We start from the raw sequence: 24,582 nt of genomic DNA, 5'->3' as shown, positions 1-24,582 counted from the left end.
TAAATATCGCGCATCTGCTCCCGATTTGCTTTCCATCACAAACACTGCATCCACCGTCCAAGAACAGTCACCCCGAGGCAACGCTTCGCACTCACATCTACACGAGCAAACCATGGCCACCGCAACCCCCATAACCAGCCAAGCCGAGTTCGACGCCGCCATCGCAGAGCCCACCAAGTTCGTCACCATCTACGTGCACGACGGGCCCATCCCGGAGGAAGTGCGGCAGCGATTCCAGGCCACCGCTCCCGCATTTGCGGACAAGGTCGAGAACTACAAGCTCGATCTCCAGCAGAACCCTGAGGAGGCAGGCACCCCCTTTGGATGAGGGTTGTAGGGGAAGAAGAGCTGACGTGCGTTACAGGCGAAAGAGAAGATGAAGCTTGAGAAGCTACCTGCGTTGTTGGTGTTCAAGGGCGGTAAGGAGGTGGATAGAGTCTATGCGCCGGGAGAGGAGGAGATGAAGGCTTTGGTAGGGAAGTTGTTTGCTTAGGAGGATACGTGTATTTCGGATGGCTTATCTGCAACGTCAAGAGCTATGCATGAATTGTTTTAACGAATTGAGATGTTGTTCTGTCCAAGTGCGGTGTGGAGCGCGATGTGGCAGTGAAACCCTGCGTCAAAGGACAGGCGGGTGAAAGCTTCGGAACACTGACGCGCGCCTCAATCGCTCCGGCCGAACCACCGCAAGCCTGGCGCTCACGAGTCCGACTCGACTGCATTGTTGCTCTTGCACGTGGCCCGGACGCAGATTGCAACTGCTCACAGGACCGGCGGTGCTGCACAATGAGACGGCGAGGATATATCTGCTCGATCTCTCGTCGACATCTACTTGACTATATCAGAGAGACCGAGAAACTCGCAACACAACTTACCACCGTCCAAGTCGACACCTCATTTTCACGATGTCGCTAATCAGCACACCCGCAACCACACCCCCGGTCCCTGCATCCAAGCCTGGACTCGCCGTCCAAGCTGCCGCCCTCATGCAGCAAATTCTCTCATCCAAGCCCGAGGGCTGGAAGCCTTCCCCCGAATGGGTGTCGTCAAGCGAGATCGCAGTCCATCTCTCGCTCTGGACCGTGACGTGCGACGAGTGGATTTCAGCGTGGCAGAATGTGCTGAAGACGAAGCAGCGGGACAAGGTTCGAATGGCGTATGGCAGCGAGAATCCGTATGCGTGGTCTGGTCTTGAGACGCAGGGCGCAATGAAGACTGATGAACAACAGGGTGCAGTTGCGCGTGGGAAGCTGCCAGGTCCTGTGCCATCCAGGCAGGTTGATGAGGGCAGTGGTGCATCGGCTGGCGCTCCCTCAGAACGGGTACCGGTAAAGGCCATCTTGCACGCACGTCCAGAGACGCTGGTGCGCGTGTACGGTGCGAGCTCACCATCGCCGTCCCTGGGAGCCCCTGGCACGCATGCCTATGTACCAGCTGATCCAGCAGCCGAACAGCTCTTCGTACCGTATGCCGACTCCCCCACCCTGCCCCAGGTCCTCGCAGTGGGCCGTGAAGTACGGCGTAGACGCGGAAAGGCTGCGTCCGTCCACGCAACATCCTCGCCTGCGCCTCTGACGTCTGACCCCGCTGTTGTGACTGCCCTAAATGCTCAGGCTGGTACCGTAGCACCCTTGCCTGATGCACAAAAGTACACCTCCGCTGTCGCAACGGGCCCAGAGATTCCAGCTCCCAGCGAAGATGGCGGCTTCGTGCTTCGCAACTTTCGATACCGCAGCCTCGCCGAGCTGGAGCAAGCTGTGGCGTATAGTGCCCACCCCAGGAATGAGCGTGCGTCGATGTGGGGTAGGATCGTCCGGCGGATGCGTGGGTAGAGCGGTAGTAGCTCCATGGTCGTGTTTGGTTCAGCAAGTTTTGCAAAGCCATGTTGTTGATTCTGATCCTGATTTTGATTTTGATTCTGTTCTGCTTACTGTGGACGCAACGAATAGTTGGGTTTTGCTGATTCACAGTACATCATCCCTAATTGGGCCAAGTCTACCGCGCGTAACACATACTCACAGCTTAGAAGGAGCCACTCTGGTATCCAATCGACCCATTACGCACGTCTTCGTTCCCGCAGTGCCCAATGCTTCCGCGGAAACTTGGATCCAGCATGCTTCCACAGTTCCCAAAGTCTCCGAACCACGTCGATGCTACCGATCAGACTAAGGCAGTCGTACTCGACACCGACACGCTCTCCAACGGTATCGCCTTTGTAACGTAATTTGAAGGTGCCGAGGCAACGACATCCGGCAGCCCCTTGATATCCGGGAAGACGACGCCCTCCCTCGCTTCCTGGCTCATCAGCACCTCCTTGGAGTAGTAATCCGCCCACAGCTGGCCATCGACGAGATACTGGTTCACCGTCAGGAAAGCCGCAAAGTCATCCAGACCAGCGCCGTGCCCCTCTGATTTCAGCGAATGCGCGTTGCGCGTGCGGGCGTGTGTGTCCATGCACGCGATGCCCAGATGCACCATCTGCACCCAGAAATACGTCATCGTCGTGTGGAACGACTTGCCGCTGGTATTGCCGTTGTGGTCGATGTAGGACCTGAAGCCGGTGAAGATTTTGTTTTTGCCTGCAGATTCACGTCAGCAAGAGTGAAGTTGGGGTGTGACGGGAAAACTAAGTGGTGGACGGGTTGACGTACCTTCTCTGCGCCCATGCTTGAGCAGCAGGACGTACGCGAGGCGAAGATGCGTGTAGTGGTCCCAGCTGGGTAGATCGCGGGCGTAGAACTGCTGCAGGAGGTCTTCAGCAGGCCCGTCCTTTTCCGCGCGCCGGAGCCAGTCGTCTAGCTTCGCTGCGAGCGCGGAGGGGGACCGCATGTCCGCGAGCTTGGTGCCTATGGCTTTCTCGGTTTCCGGAAGGGTGGGCTTGGCTGAGCTTGGTGTCTCTGCGGGCGGTGGAGCGATGGCGTCGCCGAGCCAGGCGAAGGCTTCTGGCAAGCCGCTGGAAGGAAGAGGGGCTGTGGGACATGTTTCGAACCACGCGACCATCCTGCCATCGAGGACGTTGTCAAGCTGAGCGCGCACGGTTTCCAGGCTTTGTCTGTTGGGTAGGTCCGTCTTTGTGAGGAGTCTTGCACGCCAACATCAGTAACTGTCTCATTCGCGAAAAGAAATCAACACCAAAGACCTACATCGAGATCGGGAGCCCCTTCCCACGACTTGCATCTCTTTTTTCGAGCGCCTGCAAATGTCTCGCGAGCTCCTCCCTACTCTCCATCAGTCTATCACTGTCACTCGCATCGAGGACCCACACGACGCCAGACGGCGCCGCGTGGTCGATCATTATTTTCTGGACGAGCGGGTACAGCCTGGAACATCCCCCGACATCGGTCGCCCACGCGGTGAGTCCCAACCTTTTGGTCTTGCCGCCCTGGGTAGGCGTTTCGATCTTGATGTTTGCTGTCTCGATGGTGAGCCCAATGGTGGGGGCCATGGTGGTGATTGGGGTGCAGGCGAGTTTTTTGAGGATGGTTGTTATGCCGGAGGAGTCGAGGCCCATGATTGAGATGCTGGGCATGTTCTCAGGGAGGGAGTCCCGGTGGAACATGCGGTTCAACATGCTCTGCATGTTTAGATGGGGTGTGGTGAGGTGAGGTGAATTGAATTTGGTTTGGTTGAATGGAATTGAATTGGATGGAATGGAATGGCACAGAAGTGTTGTCTGGGGAGTCGCGCACGTGTTGAGAGGGTCCGATCTGGTGATGGTGAAGCTCCTGTGGGGTCGTGGGGGCGAAAGCTGTGGTGATTGGTTGTTTGGGAAGGACAAATCGACTGGCAACGAAATTGGAGTTAGTCGAACACAATAGGAAGAACATTTACGAGACCTGACGATATAGCGAGTTGATGCCTAGCAACGCCGATAGCCGAGTGTGGACACATAGATTGTAGGGGGTTAGGTGGGCTGCGCCACAAGCTTCAACGCGAAGACGCGTATCCGAACATGGACTGCTGCCTGTCCGTTCAGCGACGACTGAATCTACGTGGCTTCACGGCACCTCTGCTTCGACCTCGCATGCACCTCTCCAGCACGTGAGCCGGGTAGCTATCTCGAAGAGAGCACGCATATCGTAGAGAGTGGGTGTAGCGCATGACTCGCGTCCGGTGGCTGTGCGTGGCTGGGTGTCGATTGCATGCAGGGCCCAGGACAACAACGCGCCGTCCCCGCATCCAGCTCCATCGCCAACCTCCAAAAGCGCCATGTCCGGCCAATTCACCTTGCTTCAGCGTGCAGCTGAGACACGTAATAGAGGACGTCGGTGTACCCAAGCAAGCTAAATGCTTAGCCAAGGCGTGCTGCTGCCGCATTATCCGAAGCTGTAGTACTTCTCGATGTAGAGCTTCCGCAACTTGCAACCACGCACGCGTGGCATCTTGTACCGAATGCGACGCTCCGTGGCCAGCAGCAGACGACGAGGTACCCCTCCGGCCCTCGGTCCAAGCATCCAGAAGCCCAATTGACAGTTCACAGGATGGCAAGTCCTGCTGCCCCCGGGTAGCCTCCCGCGCAGAGGCACCGCGCCCTGCATCTACGTTGTGCCCCCGCCCAGCGCAAAGCGCGCGCAACCGTCGGCCGGCCCGCACCCCGAGCGCTCCAAGTTCGCCCGCAGCGTGCTCGAAGGCTCCGCCGTCGCCCTCATCTCGCTCCTCGGCCTCGGGCTGGGCGGCTACGCCTACTCGAAATGGTACAAGGCGACGGTGCTGGACAAGATCGAGAATGCCTTCAGCCGCGGCTACTCGTCGCAGGAGCGCGTGGCGCTCGGCCAGATCGCGCTCGGCACGCATCCCGATGCGATCCAGGAGATTCTGGACAGGGAGTACTGGGTCCCGCGCGCCGAGCAGCCCGTCGTCGACGACATACTCGGCGGCAGGGCGCGCGGGCGCTACTATCTCATCATGGGCGAGCGCGGCACGGGCAAGAGATCGCTGCTGCTCGAGGGCATGCGCAAGGTCCACGGCGACGGCATCGCCATGCTGGAAGCGCACAACGACCTCGAGGTCTTCCGCGTGCGGCTCGGCAAGGCCATCGACTTCGAGTACCACGAGGACTACATCGGGTCGCTGTTCAGCATCCGCGGGCCGCGGGACTCGACGCCCTTGCTCGACGTCGAGCGCGCGCTCAACCAGATGGAGAAGGTCGCGCTCAAGATGCGCAAGGCGCGCGGGAAGCCGCTGCTCCTGATCATCAACAACATCCACCTGTTCAAGAACGACGACCAGGGCAGTCTGGCGCTGCTCGAGATCTTGCAGCAGCGCGCCGAGATCTGGGCCGGCAACGATCTCGTCACCGTCGTCTTCACCTCGGACGAGCACTGGACGCTGGAAAAACTGATCCCCCACGCCACCAACATGCACGTCTTTAACATCAAGGACATACCCAAGGACACGGTCACCACGGCCCTGAAGAAGTACCGCGCGAGGATGGGCGACGACGTCCCGCAGAGCGTCCTCGACCAGGTCTTCGCCAAAGTCGGCGGGCGGCTCATCTTCCTGAACCAGGTCGCCAAGTCGCGCGACATGCTCGAGACATGCGCACACATCAACCGCAAGGAGAAATCCTGGTTTCTGAACCAGTGCTGGATCCTCGGCGAGTCCATGGACGACGACGTCGAGGAGCAGCAGAAGTTCTGCGTACGCCGCCTCCCCCCGTTGCCACTCCTCCAACACGAAGCTGACTGAAACCCTTTGACAGGCCGCAGCCCTCGTCCTCGCGCGCGCCCTCGTCCACCGCGAGCAGCACTCCAACCACCCTCCCTCAGCCGGCGGCGACACCTTCAAGCTCCCCGAGATCCCCCTCCACGAGTCTCGCCAGATCATCACGCGCGCCGACTTTGTCCGCCAGTTCGACCACATCAACGTCATCCACATCGACGCCAACGGCATGGTGCGCGCCGACTCGGTGGCCATGCAGAATGCCTTCCGCGAGATCTGCGCCGAGGAAGGCTTCGAGGAGCACCTGCGCGCGACGCTGGACCGCCTCGACGAGCTCGAGAGCCTGGCGCGCACGCGCGACGTGTGGTTCCGCGAGCCGCCGGCGAGAAGTGGCGGCGAGGTCCCCGTGCAGACGTACACTGCCAAGTTGTAACAACGACCGCGATGCGCATTCGGCGACTGTCCTAGCTACAACGCGTAAACCTCCACCTCGGCGACCCCCGTCCTCGCCGGGAAGGAGCACCTGGAATAGTAGGCAGAGGCGGCAGAACAAGAAGAGGGGTCAAGCACCAAGGTAAACGATGTAGAGATGGCAAGTAGAACAGGCATACGGGGGCGAGCAGGTAAGGGAAAAGGTAGGTTGCAGGACAGAAGATGCAGAGATGGCCAGTAGACAAGGGAGAGGCGAGGGGCTACGCTAGGGAACGGGCGTAGGCGAACACAGCCAAGTTATCAGAAGCTAGGATGCACTGTTTCTACTCCAGCCTCGCGTGGTATCCAGCGCACTGTGACCATCCTGGAAAGAATATATAACACTCTACTTGTACAACCCCCGTCTGTACTAGCATCATTACTAGGGAGAGAAAGAAGGAGGCGGTGGAGGGGAGGCGGTGGAGGGGAGGCGGTGCGAGGAAGATGTAAGGGATAGTAGGTGGAGGAGGCAGAGCTGTTTCCATTTCATTCTACCCTCGTGCGGGATCCAGCGCTCTGTGACGACCCCAGCTACAGGGCGTAGAACTCGACCTGCGCGACCCCCGTCCGCGCCGGGATCGTCACTGCAATCGGAAACCCGCCATAATCCGGGTCCTCGCCGGGCATCATCGCAAACTGCCCGCTCCGCGTCTCGTCCCCGCCCAGCACCCTGCCCGTGCGTAGCGCCCCGGTCTCGCGATCCGCAACGCTCTTCTCCTCGAAGCGCAGAATGCCGCTGAACTTGGACCCGGGCTTTGCGCCCTCGACCTGGAACCCCCGGCCGATGAGCAGGAAGCGGCCGCCGCCGCGGTGCACCACCATGCCGTAGCCTGCGCCTGGCTTGCCGAAGACGAAGCAGCGGGAGATGGTGAGCGTCCACTCGCCAAAGGTGCGCACGATGGGCTTTGCGGGGTCCCGATCGCCCTTCTTCCACGCCGTGGGCAGCTCATCGAAGAAGAACCCCGTGACGGACTCCGGGCTCCGCTGCGCCTCGAGCACGATAGCGCCCACGTCCTTGAGCAGCGCGTAGTGCTTCGTGTACGGATTCGACTCAGGTTCAAGCGTATCGATGCCAAAGGGACTAGCGCAGAGTGCCTGGAAGGAGCCATATGCGCTCCAGATGCGGCGGGCTCCGTACTCGTCGCGGCGCTGCTCTGGGATGAAGAGGGGATTGTCTTTGTGGCGGTATTTGGCGCAGGAGGAGGCGTAGTCGTTGAGATAGATGTCGGGCGCGATGAAGTCGAGGGAAGGGGCGAAACGGAGCCTTTGAGCATCCATTAGACTGTTCTTAGACGTATACCAAAGCGTTAGTTGTTTGGGAATTCAACGTACCATATGTCCAGCACATTGCTCGTACCGCCGCCACTGGGATAGTCCCCTGGTTTTCCGCCGCCGCCTACCACGACGGGGAAGTCATTGTCGCTGTCGTCGGCGGCGTAGTTCTGCCACACGTTTGTGTAGAGAGGCAAAGGATACGACGCTTTTCCGGCAGCCGCCACTTTGTTGATGTACGTGGCGTAGTGGTAGGCCATGAAGAGCTCGTCCGTCTGCGCGCTCTTCCCGAAGATGCTCTCCCAGTTTCCCGATTGCTGTTTAGCACCAGCGAAATGCCCGAGATTCTTCTTCAGATCTGCATGTAGGCCATCGTAGTCCTTGTCAAAGAACTCGACCAATTCCGAGGGCACAGTTCTTGCGAACGCGGCATTGGCTAGATCGCTGCCGTCCCGGCTGTCGAACAGCAGACCAGGTTCGTTTTCAACCTGCACCATGAGGACTGTGTTGTGACCTTGGTCGATAGTCTTAATGTGTGCTAACAGCTTTTGGAAAGCTGTAATGTCCGCTTGTAGATTCTCCTCCGAAAACAACGTGAGAACATCAGCGATCTGGAGCACGCCGCCAGCTTTACGAAGCTCCGCGCGAGGAAAGCGTTCCGGGTTCGTCTTCACCCAGGCTGGTGCGTAAGTCGAGCGTCCTGGGCAGCGTTAGTTGTGCATACTTCCCATCGAAGCAATGATGCACGTGCCATTTTTCCAAGAGCCAAACCACAGCAGAATAAGATGTATCCCATGTTCTCTCGCCCCAAGTACTACTTTATCTAACTCTTCGAAATCAAACCTCCCCTCTTCTGGCTCGATCATTTCCCAGGTGACCGCTCCAAGCACAGTGTTGATGTTTGTTGTCACCATCTTGGGCCACACCTCGCTCATGTATTCTGCGGAGGATAGCGACGAGTTCTGCAGCTCTGCGCCCAGCATGAGGAACGGTTTGCCGTCGACGATGAGCTGCTTGGTTGTGCCATACTGCTGTAGGTGTGGGATATTTGGGAGGGACACCATTGTGAAATTAATTGTGTGAAGAAGAATCAAGAGGAACCAATGTCAACTGGGTTCAAAGATCCCTTCACTTTAAAGCAAGCCGCGGTGATGCAGTTGTGGGGTTACCCCAACGTGTTGCGGCTTTGGAGCATTGCGATTGGATGTTCGTCCGTATACTTCGTTAAGTGATGTGTACCTGGACGGAGGAGTGCGCGGGTGTTGCCGGCAGGTAGCGCTTGCGGCATTGAATATTTCTGATTGGCTGAATCTCCGCAAAGATATGGAGCGAGTCATTGGCTTCCTCACTGCGTGGTCCCCGCGTCCATTTCCGGGGCCCCATCTCTTCGCAAGACTCGAGCTAGGAGACACGAAGCAAGGTTGGCGTCGGTCGAGGCTGTATATATACCGTGAGCTCAAGAGAGCGTGATTCCCTCGACACCGCTGTAATTTGTATATAATGGGTGCCAGTGCCGTGATAAATTAGTCTTAACAGCATTCTCGAGTCGACAAGACCTCTTCCAGTTGCTGGTATTATTTGCGACACGTTTTCAAGCTTCTCTGACTGCCTCATATTCCGTCCACCCGACATGGACGCGAAGACCGCCACCGTAGAGGAGCATGGCCGATCTCCTCACGACCCTGCGCAGACCGGCCGACTGGAGGTTCCTGAAGTGACGTGGTACAAGGAGCCTGGCCTGAGGAAACTCTACCTGATGATCCCGATACTGTTCCTGGGGGCCACCATCAACGGCTATGATGGATCGTTGCTCAACGGGCTGCAAACGCTGAAACCATGGCAAGAATGTACGTTCAATGGACTGGTGTATCGCCTCTTGCTGACTCGTCAAGACTTTGACCATCCCCGTGGCAGTCGCATCGGACTCTTCACGGCGATGCAGAACATCGGTGCCATCGCAGCCATGCCTTTCTGTAAGTTATCAAAGCCCAAGGGCCATCAAGGCTGACAGAGGCATGCAGCCGCCATCGTTGCCGATAGATTTGGTCGCAGAATGGGCGTTACAGTGGGACTACTGGTTCTATTTGTTGGAGTCATACTCCAGGTCGTTCCGGGGGTCGACTCAAATCAATTCATCGGTGGCCGTTTCCTAGTCGGCTTCGGGTAAGCCTCCCCGCTGCGTCTGCACATGGCTCCTTGACTGACACACCCGTTTTCGCAGATCCAACCTCTCACAAGGCTCGGCGCCGCTACTGATCATGGAACTTGCGCATCCCCAGCATCGTGGCAAGCTGAGCACCATGTATAATACACTTTGGTTCGTCGGAGCGATCATCGCGGCCTGGACGTGCTTCGGCATGGTCAAGTATACTTCTGAAACCTCGTGGAGGGTCCCGACGGCGCTGCAGGCTCTCATGCCATTTATCCAAATCATCGGTGTCTGGTTCCTGCCAGAAAGCCCGCGCTGGCTGTGTTCAAAGGGGCGTTTCGATGAAGCATTCGGTGTCCTGGCCAAGGTAAGGCCAAATGTAACTGATCGATTTGGCACAGTGCTAAAGAGGTTCAGTACCACGCAAACGGCAATGTAAATGATCGCTTCGTGAAGGGCGAGTTCCGCGAGATTCAAGAAACCATACAACTTGAGAAGGAGACCTCGAGGAACAATGGATGGCTGGAGTTGGTCCGCACTCCGGGTAATCGCAAGCGAGTGATGTTGATCCTCCTAGTATCGTTCTACTCTCAGGCGTCTGGCAACGGCCTCGTATCATTCTACATCAAAGATATATTGACATCGGTTGGTATCACGGAGTCATACGATCAGTCCTTGATCAATGGCGGCGTTCAGCTTTGGTCTTTCTTCGTTGCGATCGGGTTCTCAGTGTTCTTGGTCGATCGATTCGGAAGGAAGAAGCTCTTCTTGATCGCTGCTGTGGGTATGCTGGTGGCCTTCACCATCTGGACTGCGTAAGTTCCTCAGCCCCGAGTCGTGTAAGCACCTCCGCTAATTCTAAGTAGATGCTCGGCCGTCTACGCCCAAACTAAGAATGCAGCCGCTGGACAAGCTGTCATCGCCATGATCTTCCTCTTCTACGGCGCTGCTGGATTTGCCTGGCCAGGTTTGACTGTCGCATATTGTGCCGAAATTCTCCCATACAACATCCGCGCGAAGGGGATTGCGCTGCAGTTCGCTATGACATCTGTGACTTCCGTCGCAAAGAACTATATCAACCCGGTAGGACTGAAGAACCTACAGTGGAAGTTCTACTTCGTCTACATTGCGATTCTCGTCGTGGAATGCATAAGCATATGGTCCCTCTTCGTGGAAACCAAGGGCCCGACCCTCGAGGAAATCGCAATATTATTTGACGGAGACAGTGCGCGGGGCGGGGATGTCTCTGGAATGGTTGGGCCGGAAAACGGCAAGGACGACAACCTAGAATTGGAGCGCGTGGTGACCAAGTAGGCTAGTAACAGGAGCCACATGGTATTGCGTACTGTCTCTGGGGCAGTGCTGGCGTGTATTTCCCCAAATATCATCGTCGCAATATGGACAGTGCGTCGTTCACTTGTCTCTCACGAGTTGCGGTAACGACCGAATTGCCTTGTGCAGATGCCCCGGCATGCTTGGGGTCAATGGGAAAGGAATGTTGAAGCAGGAACTTTACCATCCACGGATCGGCTCGGTGTGTGTTCGGGTCCGCAGAGCGGAGACACATGTTTTGGAAGGTGAACAGCCGGTCCGTCTATTTGACATTAGCTCAGAAAAGGGCAGTCTCTGACTAAAACCTACCATCATTTCCGCAGCTGGCCAAAGATCGCGCAGCTCCACAAGCACTTCAAAGTTCGCATTAAGTCTTTGACGTGTGATTGATGAGTTGTCCTCGTTCCCGAATAGAAGCTCATGTAGCAATGCAGCAGAAGAGACAACAGTCATATGAGCGACGGCGAAATAGACCGCTTTGCAACCTGGCACTCGTTTAGACAACGAAAGGAGATCACTCAGTGCTGCCGCGTTCTTCTTGCACCGATTCGCCCAAGGAGTCTGGTAAAGGCTGTTGCTCAACTGCAAATCGAGAAACGGAAAGGTGAGCAATGTCGAGTAGTGGTATAAGCCCAGGTGGAGCGCCACGAAGTCTCCGCCGAGCCCATCCCGAGCGATTCTGGTCAGATTTGTCTCGTTCATATGGTAGTCCGCGGGCAAATCTCGACAGAAAGCTTCTATGTCTTCTGTGAGCTGCAGAGTGAAGAGCTCGACATCACCAAGGACAAGGCGTCCGTCTGCATGTTTCTTGTGTAGGTCCTGAACCTCGCCGAAGATACGAGCTAACTTGACCATCTGTGCCCACAGTCCTTCCCTCCTGGTAGAGAGCGGGTCATAGCTGGTACTGGAGGATATGCTGTAGAAGTCGGTTTCATTCATTGGGTACGGGACGGACGAATCATACACGTCCGGCATCTGTTTCGGCACGTTGAGGCCAGCAGAACTCCAGCGATCCGTCATGTAAAGGCTCCAGAATGCCCGAATCCTCTCCTCATGAGTGATGGCGGCGCGATCCTGCGGGTCCCTCTCGGGTAATCGGATGATATGGGCGATCCGGAACGCGACCGCAATGAACAGAGATTCCACATCGCGGTCATTTTCTGCGCTGTATAGATGACTGACAAGCATGCATGCTTGAAGGGTATCAAGACCAAAGTCGTCGATGTGAGATTTGAGGCTCGCATTGGCCAGCTTCATGAACTCGAATTTGCGCTCGCGCACAGCAGGTGACGGGTGGAACCGCGCTGCGAGACCGGCAATCCCAAAGAGCACGCGATCGGGTAGTTTCTGCTCGTGCACTCGCTGCCGCAACTTTGCTGGATGGAAAAGAGTATGGGGTTTTCCGTGAAGTGTAGCGAGGTACAGGTCTACCAGTTCGATTGCTAGTGTTTCCGGTAATACCTGGCGAGATTCTCGGGATACCAAAGGGCGTGGAATCGAACGAGCTGGTCCCTGCGCGTGAACATATTGCAGAGAGCATGGTACTCTCTTATACTGGCATTGCTGGCAGGGACGATGTCCATCTTGTTCAATCGGACGACAGCGTCGTTTCGCAGCTCTGCACTGTATGCAAGCTTTCGCGACACGCATACGGGATTTATGAGAAACGTAGGAGGAACTGTCCATCGATGGTCGAGGTTGCAAAGTAGTGACATGCTAGCGCGCATTACGTAATCCAACCAGGCGTTCTTTCCCGTGTCCTGCTTCACATTATTCAAATGTAGACCGCGATAACTAACACGAAGAGTGAATAATACTAAAAATTAAGCGGTACAGGGCACAGCTACACACCGCAATACATCCTGCCCGACCCCGAACACCTCGCATCCAAATTTCAATTCCAGAAAAACGCCGTCGCTATGCAAACCACGCCCATGCACCGCCGCCTACGCCCTATCCTCTCCCCGCCCCCACCCATCATCCCTGGTAGATGCACACCCGCTATGTATGCGATGTACGTTCGAAGCCTCTATGTATCTTCCGCCCACCCCTCACCCACCATCCCAAACCACACCCAACCTGATACAAATCCATGTCTACAACTCGTACGTCAGATAGAACCCATTCGTCTCCGTCAAGGTAATAAACACCCTGTTCTCCCCCTCGCCCACATCGCTGCCCTTGATCTCCAACGCAACCTGGCTTCCGCACTCGAGGCTTGGCCCTCCGTGGCTGGTAGGCTGCTCTGTCCATCCGGTAAAGTCCAGACTCGGGCTCCACTCCGCGCTCGGGTCTTGGTACTTCTTCAGCCCATCGTAGCTCACAATTTCAGTCTTGGAAGGAAAACCGGTAAGTTGGCGGGTGTAGGCTTGGCCGGAGCCCTTGACGGTAAAGTTGTTTTCATCGTTGGGCGCAGTGCTGCGCCAGTTCAGCTTGCAGTTTTTTGCACCGGCGGGAACGTTGTCAAAGACGAGTGCATTCGTAGTTGTGATCGCACTGCCCTCAGGCTTGTTCAGGTCAACATGGCCGACCTGGTCTTGGACGTTGTGCTGGGCTTCGCTGAGGACATAGATGTTGAAGGAGCGGGGTTTGGTGAGTTCGTGGATTTCGACCGGGGTCTCCGAGGAGGTTGTGGGAGGAGGCGTGGTAGGGGTGGGGCCGGTGGAAGAGAGCGGTGGGAGGCTGCAGGGGTCTTGGTAGAAGCAGCCCTTGTAGCCGTTGGAGCAGCTGTAGAAGACGGTGCCGGGATTGGTTTGCCAGCATTCGGAGGACTCTGCGCGGCGTGTTGAAATTGTAGGGCGGGATGCCGCGAGGGCGAGGAGGGACGTGAAGGCGAAGAGCTTGGTGGACATTTTGGTGATTAGGAAATGATTCGTAACGAGCTTCGATTAGGAGTTGAAGATGGCGGATTAGTATTAGGACGGAGATATGTATTACTCTTGTAAAGGGAGAGAGAATTAACCGTATGATGACGATCAACTTGATAGATGCGACGGCAGATTATATATGCAAAGCGTCCCGATGCTCATGTTGTAACCAGCCCAGGATGCCAACCGTGCGGCGTCTGTGCCTGGGTGCAAATTAGCATCGTCGGCTGCGCAACAGCCTCAATTGCAAACAAGCATTAGGCAGAGTCGTGGACGTGAGTCGCCCGCGCCACATCATCTTGCTGGGCACCCGTTGTGGCAGTTTTTGGGAGAAAGATGACGCTGCGGGTTACTGCTGCATCGAGCCAGTCGTAAGACGGGGTGTTTGGTTTCGCTGGGGCGCAACATCAGTAAACACCTTGGCAAACTCCACTACAGTGCGGCTCACGGCTCAGCCTCCACATAATCTTGGCCCCAACCCATGTTCTTCTACTTCGAACACTACCTGAATTGGATTGATTGTTCGTGAAACTAGGAATCGGCCTTGACGGCGCGTGAAAGATGTTTCAATTCACGATGCTGTGCCGCACATGTTCTGCAATGTTGCTGGCGGTTACGTCGCGCTTAGCCGCGCAGTGTGGTAAAGACGAGGCAGATGCAGAACATGCCCAGACTGAAATTCAGGAAGGTTTCGATGGAGCGAAGGAGTCGTGGTGAGCACGTGGAGGATTGCAAGTCAGCAAGCGCCCCATTCTTTCGTGCGAAAAGTAGCGGCTGTTTGTTCAGACATCAGCTCTGGGCAGAATGATTGTAGCCAGCGGACTAAAATTAGGATGTCGTAGATACGCCTTCCCCGAAGCGGACACTTCGCGAAGCGATTTATATTGGCCCCCGCAAGGACTACGCCGTGACTTCAACGGGCAGGTGTGCTGTTCTGCGGCGTAGAGCGAGTATGTGGCTGAGCAGAGACACTCTGCCAGGTGCTAAGAAGACGGTCAAAGGCATGCCAGCGTTGGCAAATGGGAGATGTAACCCTACAAACGACGAGACGGAGAACCTCGCTTGCGGCGCAGAGTCTCGCGGCACAGGAAACTGCACAGCCTGGACGCGCAGTCAAGCTTACAGTGCTGGAAGTTGATTCAGTCGAGCGATATTGGCGATACCTACCGTAGAGTGGAGTAGTTGACGTTCTTTAACCACAGATTTGCTGACCGTACTGAAGAAGATGCATGTTCTGGCAGGGTGGGTTTTTGTTTTCGCTCAATCAGACGTGGGCTAAGGAGCTTCCTCTATGCGTTGTTGCCGATCGTGGGAAAGGCGAAAGACGGCGCTATTGTCCGCTGCAGCGTTTCTGACCCTCTGAGGAGCTTCGTTCGTAGAGTCCCTTTCTTTCATTGCTCGTTGATGAGACTATCGCGCACGGATTCGCAGCACGAACACGCAGGTTTCGTCTCCACGGAAGCATCTGGGTGGCTGTTGAGTGCTTTTTGTGGGGAGTCTCGGCGGTGCCTTCCCCGCGGGCTGAAGCGCCCGTCCCTCTGACAATGTAACACATGTTTGTCAATCGATGTGCTCCCTCCTGGACCTCATTTGTTGCGATTAAGGTGTTGGACCAGAGTCACGGATATCGTTGCGAGCTGCGCCAAGCGATCGGCACCGGGGCCCTGCAGCTGTAGCTAGAGCATCAAAACTGGCGGTGGGCCGTCTCTCCCTGACGAGCTGCGATTGATCGAATTGAACGGCGGTCAGATGCTCCGTACATGATTCGCGGTGGTCGGCAGCGTCGATGCCCAATGCCTCACGTCAAGGCAAGGTGAATGCGTGTCTTTCCAGGAGTGCGACGACGGCAATGAGGGGTGCGATGACGTTGGCGGCTGGGCTGGCGACACGGCGGCAAGCCTCACGATGTCGGGACACGTGCACGATATAGGATGGGTGCTGGACGTGCATTTGGACAGCGACATCGAGTCAGCCCGCTGGCTCTTTCTGTATACATGCCATGCACTCGCAGCGGCAATAGAGCGACAGCCAGCTGGATCCCCTCCATTTCCGCACAATCCGCACACGACGTCATGGCACATTGAGCGCACACAAGGTGGGATGGAGCTCGCACGCACAGCCAGTGCCAGCAGGACACCGCTTCTGCTGGCGGGTGCCGGCAGCGCAACGGCCGCCAGCAGGAAAGGGCGCGCGTCCGAAGATATCAGCGATGCAAGCGCGGTTCGAGCCAGTATCTCGATGCCGCCACCGGCGTCCAAGGCCGTGCCTAGGCAATTTCCCTCGCGCCGTCCCTCCAAAGCGTCCGATGTCAGTCTGCTCGAGACGCTCAGCGACGCAATCGACGACTCGGACAGCCTCACGCCCACGTCCGAAGCGGCCCGCACCCTGACGCACTCGGACCGCCGCCCCGACTTCGACGCCGGCTCCAACCGCCTCTCTTTTTCGTCGCTCTACTCGATCAGCTCCGGCATATATCCAAGCTCGCACAGGATGAGCGGGCCTGCCTCCAACAGCGGCAGCGACGAGGGTACGGGTGCCACACTCGGCTGGAAAACTCGGCCCGCATGCTAACAGGCCAACTGCGCAGGGCACAATGGCACCACGACGGCGACGTCGTCGCTCAGCATCACGACGGCCAGCCAGAACGGCGGCAGCCTCAACCCCAAGGTCTCGCCCACCCAGCTGCTCTTTCCCGCCGACCAGCCCGCCTACGCCAGCACGAGCACGCAAAGCAATCGCATGTCGACCGCCTCAATGCAGTCCTACAACCCCGCCGACGCATCCCCACCGCCCGGCGCAAATTCCACCTCCACCGCAGCGCCCCAGAACCAGGAACGCCGCGCCCGCAGCCGGACGCAGGCACAGCGGCGCATCAGCGGAAGCACCGCGGCGAGCAGCAGCCCCGGCGGAAGAGACATGGGGCGGGAGCAGCGCCGCCCGACAAAGGGCATTATCGGCGTCTGCGCGCTCGAGTCAAAGGCCCGGAGCAAGCCGGCGCGCAACATCTTTGGCAAGCTGGTTGAGGACTTCGAGGTCAAGATCTTTGGCGACAAGATCATCCTGGACGAGGACGTGGAGAATTGGCCCGTCTGCGACTTTCTAATTTCATTTTTTTCAGATGGCTTCCCGCTCGACAAGGCCATTGCGTATGCACGCCTGCGAAAGCCGTTCTGCGTCAACGACCTGCCCATGCAGCAGGTTTTGTGGGATCGACGCTTGTGTCTCATGATTCTCGACCAGCTCAAGGTGCCTACCCCGCGCCGCGTTGAAGTCAGCCGCGACGGTGGCCCTCGACTGGGGAGTGCCGAGTTTGCCAAACAGCTGGAGCAAAGAACGGGCGTCGTTCTGGGCGGACCCGACGGTACTGGCGGTGATGTTGCGCCGCCGCAGAAGATCGAGCTGTTAGACAACGGCGATACCATACGCGTCGACGGCGTCACGCTTACCAAGCCGTTCGTCGAAAAGCCCGTCAGTGGTGAAGACCACAACATCCACATCTACTATCATTCCAAGGATGGAGGCGGCGGCCGTAGGCTTTTCCGCAAAGTGAACAACAAGAGCTCCGAAAAAGACGACAGCTTGTACATGCCAAGGTCCATGACCGAACCTGCGAGCAGTTACATCTACGAGCAATTTTTGCAAGTCGAGAACGCCGAAGACGTCAAGGCATACACCGTTGGCCCAAACTTCTGCCATGCCGAGACCAGGAAATCGCCCGTCGTCGATGGGCTTGTTAAGCGGAATCCCAGTGGCAAAGAAGTGCGATACGTGACCAACTTGACTGAGACCGAGACTGCCATGGCCGCAAGAATCTCAAATGGCTTCGGCCAAAGGGTATGCGGCTTTGACTTACTTCGAGCAGGAGATAGAAGCTATGTAATCGATGTCAACGGTTGGAGCTTCGTCAAGGACAACCAGAGCTACTACGAGAAAGCCTCCAACATTCTCAAGGAACTTTTCCTCGAAGAGATACAGCGGAAGGATCGCAAGAACAACACTCAGGCCGCGGCTGCCGAGGCCCAGGAAGCGCCCCTATCATCGGGTGCCTCGAGGAAGAGTATTGGTGGGCACAGGAGCACCCTGAAGGGAATATTCAAATCCCCTAGTATGTCCAAATTGGCTGGTCACCATCCACATCTTCCCCATATGGGCCGCTCTGGTACCGTGCCAAATTCCCCTGATATGTCGCTAAGTACCATGCCTATTGCAGCTTCCCCAAGCTTCGACAAGTCCGAGATCGCACCACCTGTCGCAACCACGACAAGTACCACACCAGCCGCTCTCAAATCGGAAACTGATCTTTTGCTACCACCCTCGATGCGCGAGAAAGAGCTCAGCTTGGAAATCGAAAAGTCGAACTCCGAAGAGCAAGTCAGCGTACCTCCGCCTGCATCGAAAGCGCAGTGGAAGCTAAAGGGCGTTGTCTCTGTGGTCCGCCATGCGGATCGTACACCCAAGCAGAAGTTCAAGTACACGTTCCACACGAAACCCTTCGTCGACTTGCTCAAGGGCCACCAGGAGGAGGTGCTTCTCATTGGTGAGGCTGCATTGCAAAGTGTGAGCGACGCCGTGAAGTTGGCCATGAGGGAAGGGGAAGAGGATCCCAAGAAGCTGCGCGAGCTGCAAGTATATCTTGACAAAAAGGGAGCCTGGCCAGGGACAAAAGTGCAGATCAAACCCATGTTCCGTAAACGACGGAAGGAAGAGATGCTCCCTGGTGAGCGGCCTGACGAGTCTCCGGAACGCACACGCGCAGGTTCCACCGCTAGCGACGGACACATAGCCGACTTGGCTGCAAAGCGGAGCGACTCAATGTCTGGACTGACGCTGTCAAGAATATCGGCAGCTGAGAACAACCTCGTTTTGGACAAGCTGCAGCTCATCATCAAGTGGGGCGGTGAGCCAACACACTCGGCGCGTCACCAGACGCAGGACATGGGCGCGAATTTCCGAAACGATCTGCTGCTGATGAACAGGGATGTCCTTGACGACGTCCACATCTTCAGCTCTTCCGAACGGCGCGTTACGACAAGTGCACAAATCTTCGCCGCGTCATTTCTCGAGCGAGATCAATTCCCAGCCGAGAACATCCACGTTCGCAAAGATCTCCTCGATGACTCCAACGCCGCAAAAGACGTTATGGACAAGGTCAAGAAGAAGCTCAAGACGCTACTCCGCGCAGGAGACAAGGCGCCACCCCAGTTTGCGTGGCCCAAGGACGTTGCAGAGCCCTACATTGTTGCTCAACAGGTAGTTGAGTTGATGAAGTTCCACCAGCGGGTCATGAACTACAACTTTAAGAAGCTCGAATCAGAGGCTGTACACTCACTGCACGTGGTGGCAGCCAACTCTGGAGAGGCGACCTCGCCCGGCTCTGCCCCTGGGGCCGATGTCAATAAGATACAACCGCGATGGTGCTGCAACGAAGGACCGGAGCTGTTCAAAGAGCGTTGGGAGAAGCTTTTCAAGGAGTTTAAGGATGGTGACAAGGTGGATCCTAGCAAGATCTCTGAGCTCTACGACACTATGAAGTTCGATGCCCTTCACAACCGGCAATTCTTGGAGTGGGTCTTCACTCCTGACTCCATGTTCCTGGATGAAGAGACCATCGAAAGCTCGAGGATTTCGATAGACAACGGGAGCCGGCCGCCGGCTGCTGCGCCCTCTGAGACGGCGAAGACAGAACAGAAAGATAATACCGCGGAGAAGCCTGCGGATCGTGGCAACCTTGCACACCGCATGGGTTTCCGTCGCAAGTCCGAGGCTGCCATCAAGAGTACTCAAGCTCCCCCGCCCCCGTCTTACGTACATGAGTCATACTTCAAGCTCTATACTGGCGTCGGCAACACATCCAAGGAGTCGAAGGCACAGACAGACATACGGCTTGTCAAGCTCCGCGAAATGTACCACCTCTGCAAGGTCCTCTTCGACTACATCGGCCCGCAGGAATACGGCATTGACAACGAGGAGAAGCTCGAGATCGGACTCCTCACATCTCTGCCCCTGCTGAAGGAGATCGTGGAAGATCTGGAGGAACTGCAGGCGTCGGACACGCCCAAGTGCTTCTTTTACTTCACCAAGGAAAGCCACATCTACACCCTTCTCAACTGCATCTTGGAAGGCGGCATCAAGACGAAGATCGAGCGCAATGCTATTCCTGAGCTAGACTACTTGTCACAGATCGGGTTCGAGCTGTACGAATCAGAGAACACGTCGACAGATGATTCGCCGAATACGTTCAACTACAGCATTCGTATCACGCTGAGCCCGGGCTGTCACGCGTTTGCGCCGCTAGATGTGTAAGTTCCTCTCCTGCCTCACTTTGTTGGCTCACGATAACATGCTAACGCTCACTAGACAACTTGACTCGCGGCACATGATCGGCTTCTCGCCGCGCCGTAGTCTCACGGCGCACCACGACTGGAAGGAAGTGCTTGAGACGCTGAGGGCCAAGTTCCACACGTATGTCTGCTCTATCGACCCCTGCGCGGTTTTCATCTGGCTAACCCACGCGTGTAGTGTCAAGCTGCCCAAGTCGTTCGTCGCAATCAATCTTAGTGAGAAGGTGCCGGATGCGTTTGGTGAGGCCAAGAGCAGTGGGCAAGAGTATGGCAGTGGGAGCGGCGATCGGGTTGGTGACGAGAAGAAGGATGGGAGCGGGATGGAGGAAGAGATGGTGAACTCGGGTCTCCTGGCGGAGAGGCTGGGCGATGTGCAGGCCCCCCCAGGGTTTTGAGAACTAGGAGAGCAGATGGTGAGGACATTGTTAGATACAGCGTAAAGTCTTGGGGTGTAAATGATACCCGATAGACGGGCTTTGCATAACATGCGGCGTTGTCATGAATAGAGCTCCTCATTGTTCCAGCTTTCGTCTACGTGGGGTAAAGTGAAAACCTCCTGCACGACACCGGGATCTAACGCTTGGTTGGAACAAGAAGATATGCAGAGGCTTTTAACGTGCCACAACGATATGAGTAGGCGCAAGACGGGAAGAGTTTTGTGGCGCTGGAGCGGTTTGAGCGCGAGATCGCGTTCGTGACGGGTTTGTTTCTACCGGGGATGGTGGGTGGGAGGTGCGGTCTGCCACGAGTTTTTGCTCGTCGTTGGTTGCCTTAGTCGATAGTTGTTCCCACAATCACATTGTCCTGCCCCTTGCCTATGACTTTGAACATGTCAACAGACTGTCGGTGGGAGTATGATCAGGCGCGAAGGATTTAGTTGCGTGAGCAAGTCGCAGGACAGCTACGGCTTGCGCTCGGTGAGACCCTCTTGCTTTGATAGAATAGTGTGTCTCTAATAGCGGAAGGAAAGTCTAAACAATTACGTTCCATTCCATGTGTTGTTAGACGTGGCATGGCCTTGAATAAGATTGAATCAGAATGTTCCTCTCTGACTTGTTAACTAGTTGAGCCTGTAGTAAAATTGCAGATGCACATAAAGATAGCCAGAGTCCCAGGCTTTCATCGCGAAAAGACCCGCCTGCTCTGCCAGCTCTGCCTAACAGCAGTCTCTGCTCTTAACTGCTCGGTCACCCTCTCCGTGACCATCATAAAGCGGGAAAAAAGATCCAAGCACCCGACTTGAAGACCTCCTAAAGCAACCATATCCCACCATCCTTACGGAACCTTTTCCTTTCCACTGCAATGTTGCTTCCCCGCCGTTTTTCATCACCCGACGACAATGTGTTTCTCCTCGCCCACCTTCACAAGCGTGTATCCCTCATCTTCTAGCTCCCTATTCCTCAGCAAGAAGTGCTCTTCTATCCGGGTGTCGGAATGGGCCATGTTGGACCGCCCGTACTCCACTCTTGCAGAGTAGCCCTCAAGCATGCTTTGAAACTTGAACCCTCCGCATCCTCCATGCTGGGTTCGTAGTGACGATGATCGCAATCAGAGATTTCGATAACGTTTGGATCCACGATATCAACATAGTGCGGTAGGTTTGCAAGTATGGCTGGCTTTTTATAGGTGGCAGATGGGCGGCGGAGAAGGAAGTACAGTGTGCCGACGTACGCCATGGCAACGCTGGACATTTTCGTGGGCAATTGTGCGGTATCATAAGGGATATGCTAGGATTCCGGATGCGTATTTGTACTTTTGTTCGTCTGTTTGTGCATTTCATTGCGTACAGGCGGGTCTGTTTGCTTTCGGTGCGTGGCATGGTCACCCGTAGCTTGAACATATTCTTCACCTCTGGAAGCTTTCTGTGCCTGGGAGTTTCTGCTGGGGATAGCTATCGTCTCGTCGTGTTGCAGTGGATGAGAAACGTCATGAGTGAGCTGTTCAGATCAATTTGGAGATCTTTCGATAGGTTATCTGAACTACGTTTATTCTGGTATAAAACTTAGCTGTATGCCCTGTAAAGACTCTATTTGGGTACCTTGTGGCAGTTGCAGTCCATGCTCTGTCATCTGTCTACCGGGTCAACCTTTCAGGGGTCGTCTCAAACTTGTGTGTACTCATGTTTGTTATAAAATGGTTTCGAAATTCCCGCGGTGGTTTCCTCAATGAGTATGCTTGTGGCGTCAGTTCGTCTAAGGCGTGATTCGCAATGTTATGTTTTTCTCGGTTTTATGAAATATGATGCTCATGTCTGGCATGAAATAGCATAGATAGACGCTTTGGTCACGCAGTCTTTCCGCAAGTCTCCTACTCTGCTCCATGATCACCAAAGCTCCGACGAATCTACTGCACCAAACACTCTGGAGTCCAGGCTGCATACTTGGAGCAACCCTTTCAGCCTATCCAAACGTTTCTCATGGAGCATTGCTTGAAGTGCCTTGCAAGGCCACTTTTGGCGTTTCGTGAAGAGTGTGCGTGCCGTTGTATATATGTATGAGTAACTTTCTTAGTGTATATGAACTCTATGACTTACCCATATTGGTCCAGAAACACCCATTGGAAATCACAGCTCCAAGGGGAGACGGCCTCTTGAGAGGTGAAGGGCCATTAGTCACGTGATTATATCATGTGAAAGGATTGTGTGAGGCGTCCCTAGTCCACGTGCAAGTCCCAGCTCCAAAGAGACCATACAACGTGCAGTGCGATAAGGCTGACTGTCCTCGCTGTGCAGTATAGTCCGAGCATTGGTAATCACATAATGAAAGGCTTAATCATGCTGCATTCAGCCGCACTCCAGAACCCGCGCGGGACGTTCGCTAAAGCGAACGAACACTTCTAGCGCCCGCGCGCGGACACCTTGCAAGTCCCGCGCGGCCGCACGGCGCGACCCAGCGCCTCAATTCCAAGGGCGCAGCTTACACCTCATGCATTCGAAACGCGATTCGAAACAGACCTCGGCGGCTCGGCTTTCACTATCCCCAGTAAGAGGTTCACGGCAGCTGCTGCCTGTAGCACGCAATGTTCCTCACCGGCGCGCCCATGCAGGCCAGGCTCATCGTTGCCGAAAGCAGCGATCGATGTGGCCGCACTATACGCATAGATTGATAATAAATGCAGTCATCTTGTGCAGATCGCGTACACAGAAGTTGTGTCTTGGTCTGCCACCCATTCTCACAGCGAGGCCAAGGTAGCCAAGTGAGTGCATGACTTGTTGTCAAATGGTCTGTTGTTCAGGAAGCAGGCAAACTCTATAATGCGGTTCTAGAATCTATGTGATATTGTTGTACGGGGGTCGCTTCAGTGAGTGGAGAACCTTGAACGCGTGAGCGCTATTTGAGTATGCAGGCAGTTCGATAAGGATTAGATATGGGTGGATGGAGCGCAAGGTTACGAGTACCCTGCTGCCAGCTGATTACATCAAGCAGTTTTCGTGGATGCATGTTGCAAGACCCACTACATGTGACGGCGTCGTACAATTGCATTGGCACTGATACTAAGGATCATCCGCGATCTGCGTCGACCCAAAGAAAGCTCTTGACAGGTGTCTTCTTGACGAGGCACCCAATGGCTCTCGATAGACTGTAAGGTATGAGAAGAGCTTTTCCCGATTCAAAGTATGTTCATATTCTGCATCAATGGATGACGATATACTATCACTATTCCATCTACTCGAACTTGGTGTAGCCCTGTCCCTTGACAAAAGTAGCATGCCATGGAATCTCACCCTCTCCGCTCGCGAGCTGAGCGAAGAAATCGGCATGTGCTTCGCCGTCAATCGCCATTCCCTTGATGCTGCCATCGGCGTTACGCTCATCGGCGTAGAAGAAGCTGTCAAGACATTAGACAAAGCTTATATCAGCCAGTTAAATGAAACTTACCGGTAACCATCCTTGGCATAGCGAGTATCTGCCGAACCGATAAGGTAGCTGGTAGCCCTCTTACCAATACCCAGTGTCGCAGTAAGTAGCATTGGCGCAACCCAAGTATTCAGCTTGTTGCCAGTGTAGATGAACACTTTCTTGGAGTCTCCTGTGAGCGTCGCCCATCCCTTAACTGCTTCCTTGGCAGCCGCATAGACGGACACGGTGTTCGTGTTGAGATCGGCGTCAAGGCTCTCCACTGGGATGGAAAACAGATCGTCACCCGCAGGCGGTGAGAAGGCTGCTGCGTTGTAGATGACAACGCTCGGAGCGGCCTTGAACTCAGCTTTGACAGCATCAAAGACGGCAGAGACCGAAGAAGGGTTGGACAGGTCTGCTTTGACAGACAAGTATCCTTCTGAGGACTTGCCCTCAGCAGCCTTGCGGGAAGTGATCGCCACGGAGTAGCCTGTGCTTGCGAACTTGGCGGCAACAGCGGCGCCGACTCTTGGGCCTGAGCCAAGGATGAGGGCAACGGGCTTAGACATGACTTAGTTGTCGGACTTGTTGGAGAGGAGTCGTTGTGCAGCAAAGCGGTCGCTGTTCCAGGAGATGAGAGTGAGATGTAC

The 24,582-nt window shown here is 55.7% G+C and overlaps 10 protein-coding genes across 10 annotated transcripts; 5 read left to right on the top strand and 5 right to left on the bottom strand.

Annotated features, from left to right (window-relative positions):
• Positions 1-56: 56 nt before the first annotated feature.
• CC84DRAFT_1256832 (uncharacterized protein) lies at positions 57-493 on the top strand (the record flags this gene model as incomplete). Its single annotated transcript, XM_018184668.1, has 2 exons — positions 57-265; positions 365-493. Exons 1-2 carry the CDS (start codon positions 113-115, stop codon positions 491-493), a joined length of 282 nt encoding a protein of 93 aa, XP_018038230.1. The 5' UTR covers positions 57-112.
• Positions 494-905: 412 nt separating this feature from the next.
• On the top strand, positions 906-1,832 carry CC84DRAFT_1256831 (uncharacterized protein; the record flags this gene model as incomplete). Its single annotated transcript, XM_018184667.1, has 1 exon — positions 906-1,832. The coding sequence occupies one exon, from the start codon at positions 906-908 to the stop codon at positions 1,830-1,832; it is 927 nt and encodes a 308-aa protein (XP_018038229.1).
• On the bottom strand, positions 1,820-3,801 carry CC84DRAFT_1161920 (uncharacterized protein). Its single transcript, XM_018177859.1, has 3 exons — positions 3,144-3,801; positions 2,652-3,082; positions 1,820-2,579 (listed from the first exon to the last, which is right to left on the bottom strand). Exons 1-3 carry the CDS (start codon positions 3,578-3,580, stop codon positions 2,161-2,163), a joined length of 1,287 nt encoding a protein of 428 aa, XP_018038228.1. The 5' UTR covers positions 3,581-3,801; the 3' UTR covers positions 1,820-2,160.
• Positions 3,802-4,178: 377 nt separating this feature from the next.
• Positions 4,179-6,094, top strand: CC84DRAFT_1256829 (uncharacterized protein; the record flags this gene model as incomplete). The annotated part of the gene is made up of 3 exons (XM_018184666.1): positions 4,179-4,426; positions 4,481-5,640; positions 5,702-6,094. The coding sequence occupies exons 1-3, from the start codon at positions 4,393-4,395 to the stop codon at positions 6,092-6,094; spliced, it is 1,587 nt and encodes a 528-aa protein (XP_018038227.1). The 5' UTR covers positions 4,179-4,392.
• Positions 6,095-6,289: 195 nt separating this feature from the next.
• CC84DRAFT_521928 (beta-galactosidase) lies at positions 6,290-8,548 on the bottom strand. The gene is made up of 3 exons (XM_018186612.1): positions 8,156-8,548; positions 7,465-8,104; positions 6,290-7,396 (listed from the first exon to the last, which is right to left on the bottom strand). Exons 1-3 carry the CDS (start codon positions 8,466-8,468, stop codon positions 6,664-6,666), a joined length of 1,686 nt encoding a protein of 561 aa, XP_018038226.1. The 5' UTR covers positions 8,469-8,548; the 3' UTR covers positions 6,290-6,663.
• A 486-nt stretch (positions 8,549-9,034) lies between these two features.
• Positions 9,035-11,148, top strand: CC84DRAFT_1238860 (general substrate transporter; the record flags this gene model as incomplete). The annotated part of the gene is made up of 6 exons (XM_018183962.1): positions 9,035-9,251; positions 9,297-9,377; positions 9,426-9,567; positions 9,626-9,920; positions 9,971-10,368; positions 10,420-11,148. The coding sequence occupies 6 exons, from the start codon at positions 9,035-9,037 to the stop codon at positions 10,865-10,867; spliced, it is 1,581 nt and encodes a 526-aa protein (XP_018038225.1). The 3' UTR covers positions 10,868-11,148.
• Positions 10,938-12,535, bottom strand: CC84DRAFT_1140196 (uncharacterized protein; the record flags this gene model as incomplete). Its single annotated transcript, XM_018176277.1, has 2 exons — positions 10,938-11,147; positions 11,195-12,535. 2 exons carry the CDS (start codon positions 12,533-12,535, stop codon positions 10,938-10,940), a joined length of 1,551 nt encoding a protein of 516 aa, XP_018038224.1.
• A 446-nt stretch (positions 12,536-12,981) lies between these two features.
• Positions 12,982-13,737, bottom strand: CC84DRAFT_1173457 (uncharacterized protein; the record flags this gene model as incomplete). Its single annotated transcript, XM_018180037.1, has 1 exon — positions 12,982-13,737. The coding sequence occupies one exon, from the start codon at positions 13,735-13,737 to the stop codon at positions 12,982-12,984; it is 756 nt and encodes a 251-aa protein (XP_018038223.1).
• Positions 13,738-15,730: 1,993 nt separating this feature from the next.
• Positions 15,731-20,606, top strand: CC84DRAFT_1113964 (uncharacterized protein). The gene is made up of 4 exons (XM_018175379.1): positions 15,731-16,279; positions 16,340-20,051; positions 20,110-20,214; positions 20,272-20,606. Exons 1-4 carry the CDS (start codon positions 15,853-15,855, stop codon positions 20,486-20,488), a joined length of 4,461 nt encoding a protein of 1,486 aa, XP_018038222.1. The 5' UTR covers positions 15,731-15,852; the 3' UTR covers positions 20,489-20,606.
• Positions 20,607-23,758: 3,152 nt separating this feature from the next.
• Positions 23,759-24,501, bottom strand: CC84DRAFT_1087361 (NAD(P)-binding protein; the record flags this gene model as incomplete). The annotated part of the gene is made up of 2 exons (XM_018174200.1): positions 23,759-23,921; positions 23,972-24,501. 2 exons carry the CDS (start codon positions 24,499-24,501, stop codon positions 23,759-23,761), a joined length of 693 nt encoding a protein of 230 aa, XP_018038221.1.
• Positions 24,502-24,582: the final 81 nt, after the last annotated feature.

Source organism: Paraphaeosphaeria sporulosa, assembly GCF_001642045.1.
Source record: "Paraphaeosphaeria sporulosa strain AP3s5-JAC2a unplaced genomic scaffold CC84scaffold_3, whole genome shotgun sequence".
Taxonomy (NCBI): domain Eukaryota; kingdom Fungi; phylum Ascomycota; class Dothideomycetes; order Pleosporales; family Didymosphaeriaceae; genus Paraphaeosphaeria; species Paraphaeosphaeria sporulosa.
This window is presented reverse-complemented; position numbering and strand designations above follow the sequence as displayed.

Bases quoted from the DNA above. Each gene is read 5' to 3' on its own strand.
- CC84DRAFT_1113964 (XM_018175379.1), top strand. From the start codon at position 15,853: ATGGAGCTCGCACGCACAGCCAGTGCCAGCAGGACACCGCTTCTGCTG. The intron at 16,280-16,339 runs GTACGGGTGCCA...CCAACTGCGCAG, and splicing joins CAACAGCGGCAGCGACGAGG to GGCACAATGGCACCACGACG. The intron at 20,215-20,271 runs GTATGTCTGCTC...CCACGCGTGTAG, and splicing joins CTGAGGGCCAAGTTCCACAC to TGTCAAGCTGCCCAAGTCGT.
- CC84DRAFT_521928 (XM_018186612.1), bottom strand. From the start codon at position 8,468: ATGGTGTCCCTCCCAAATATCCCACACCTACAGCAGTATGGCACAACC. The intron at 8,105-8,155 runs GCACGTGCATCA...AACGCTGCCCAG, and splicing joins GTTTGGCTCTTGGAAAAATG to GACGCTCGACTTACGCACCA. The intron at 7,397-7,464 runs GTACGTTGAATT...GGATGCTCAAAG, and splicing joins AGCAATGTGCTGGACATATG to GCTCCGTTTCGCCCCTTCCC.
- CC84DRAFT_1161920 (XM_018177859.1), bottom strand. From the start codon at position 3,580: ATGCAGAGCATGTTGAACCGCATGTTCCACCGGGACTCCCTCCCTGAG. The intron at 3,083-3,143 runs GTAGGTCTTTGG...TTGGCGTGCAAG, and splicing joins AAGGGGCTCCCGATCTCGAT to ACTCCTCACAAAGACGGACC. The intron at 2,580-2,651 runs GTACGTCAACCC...GTGAATCTGCAG, and splicing joins CAAGCATGGGCGCAGAGAAG to GCAAAAACAAAATCTTCACC.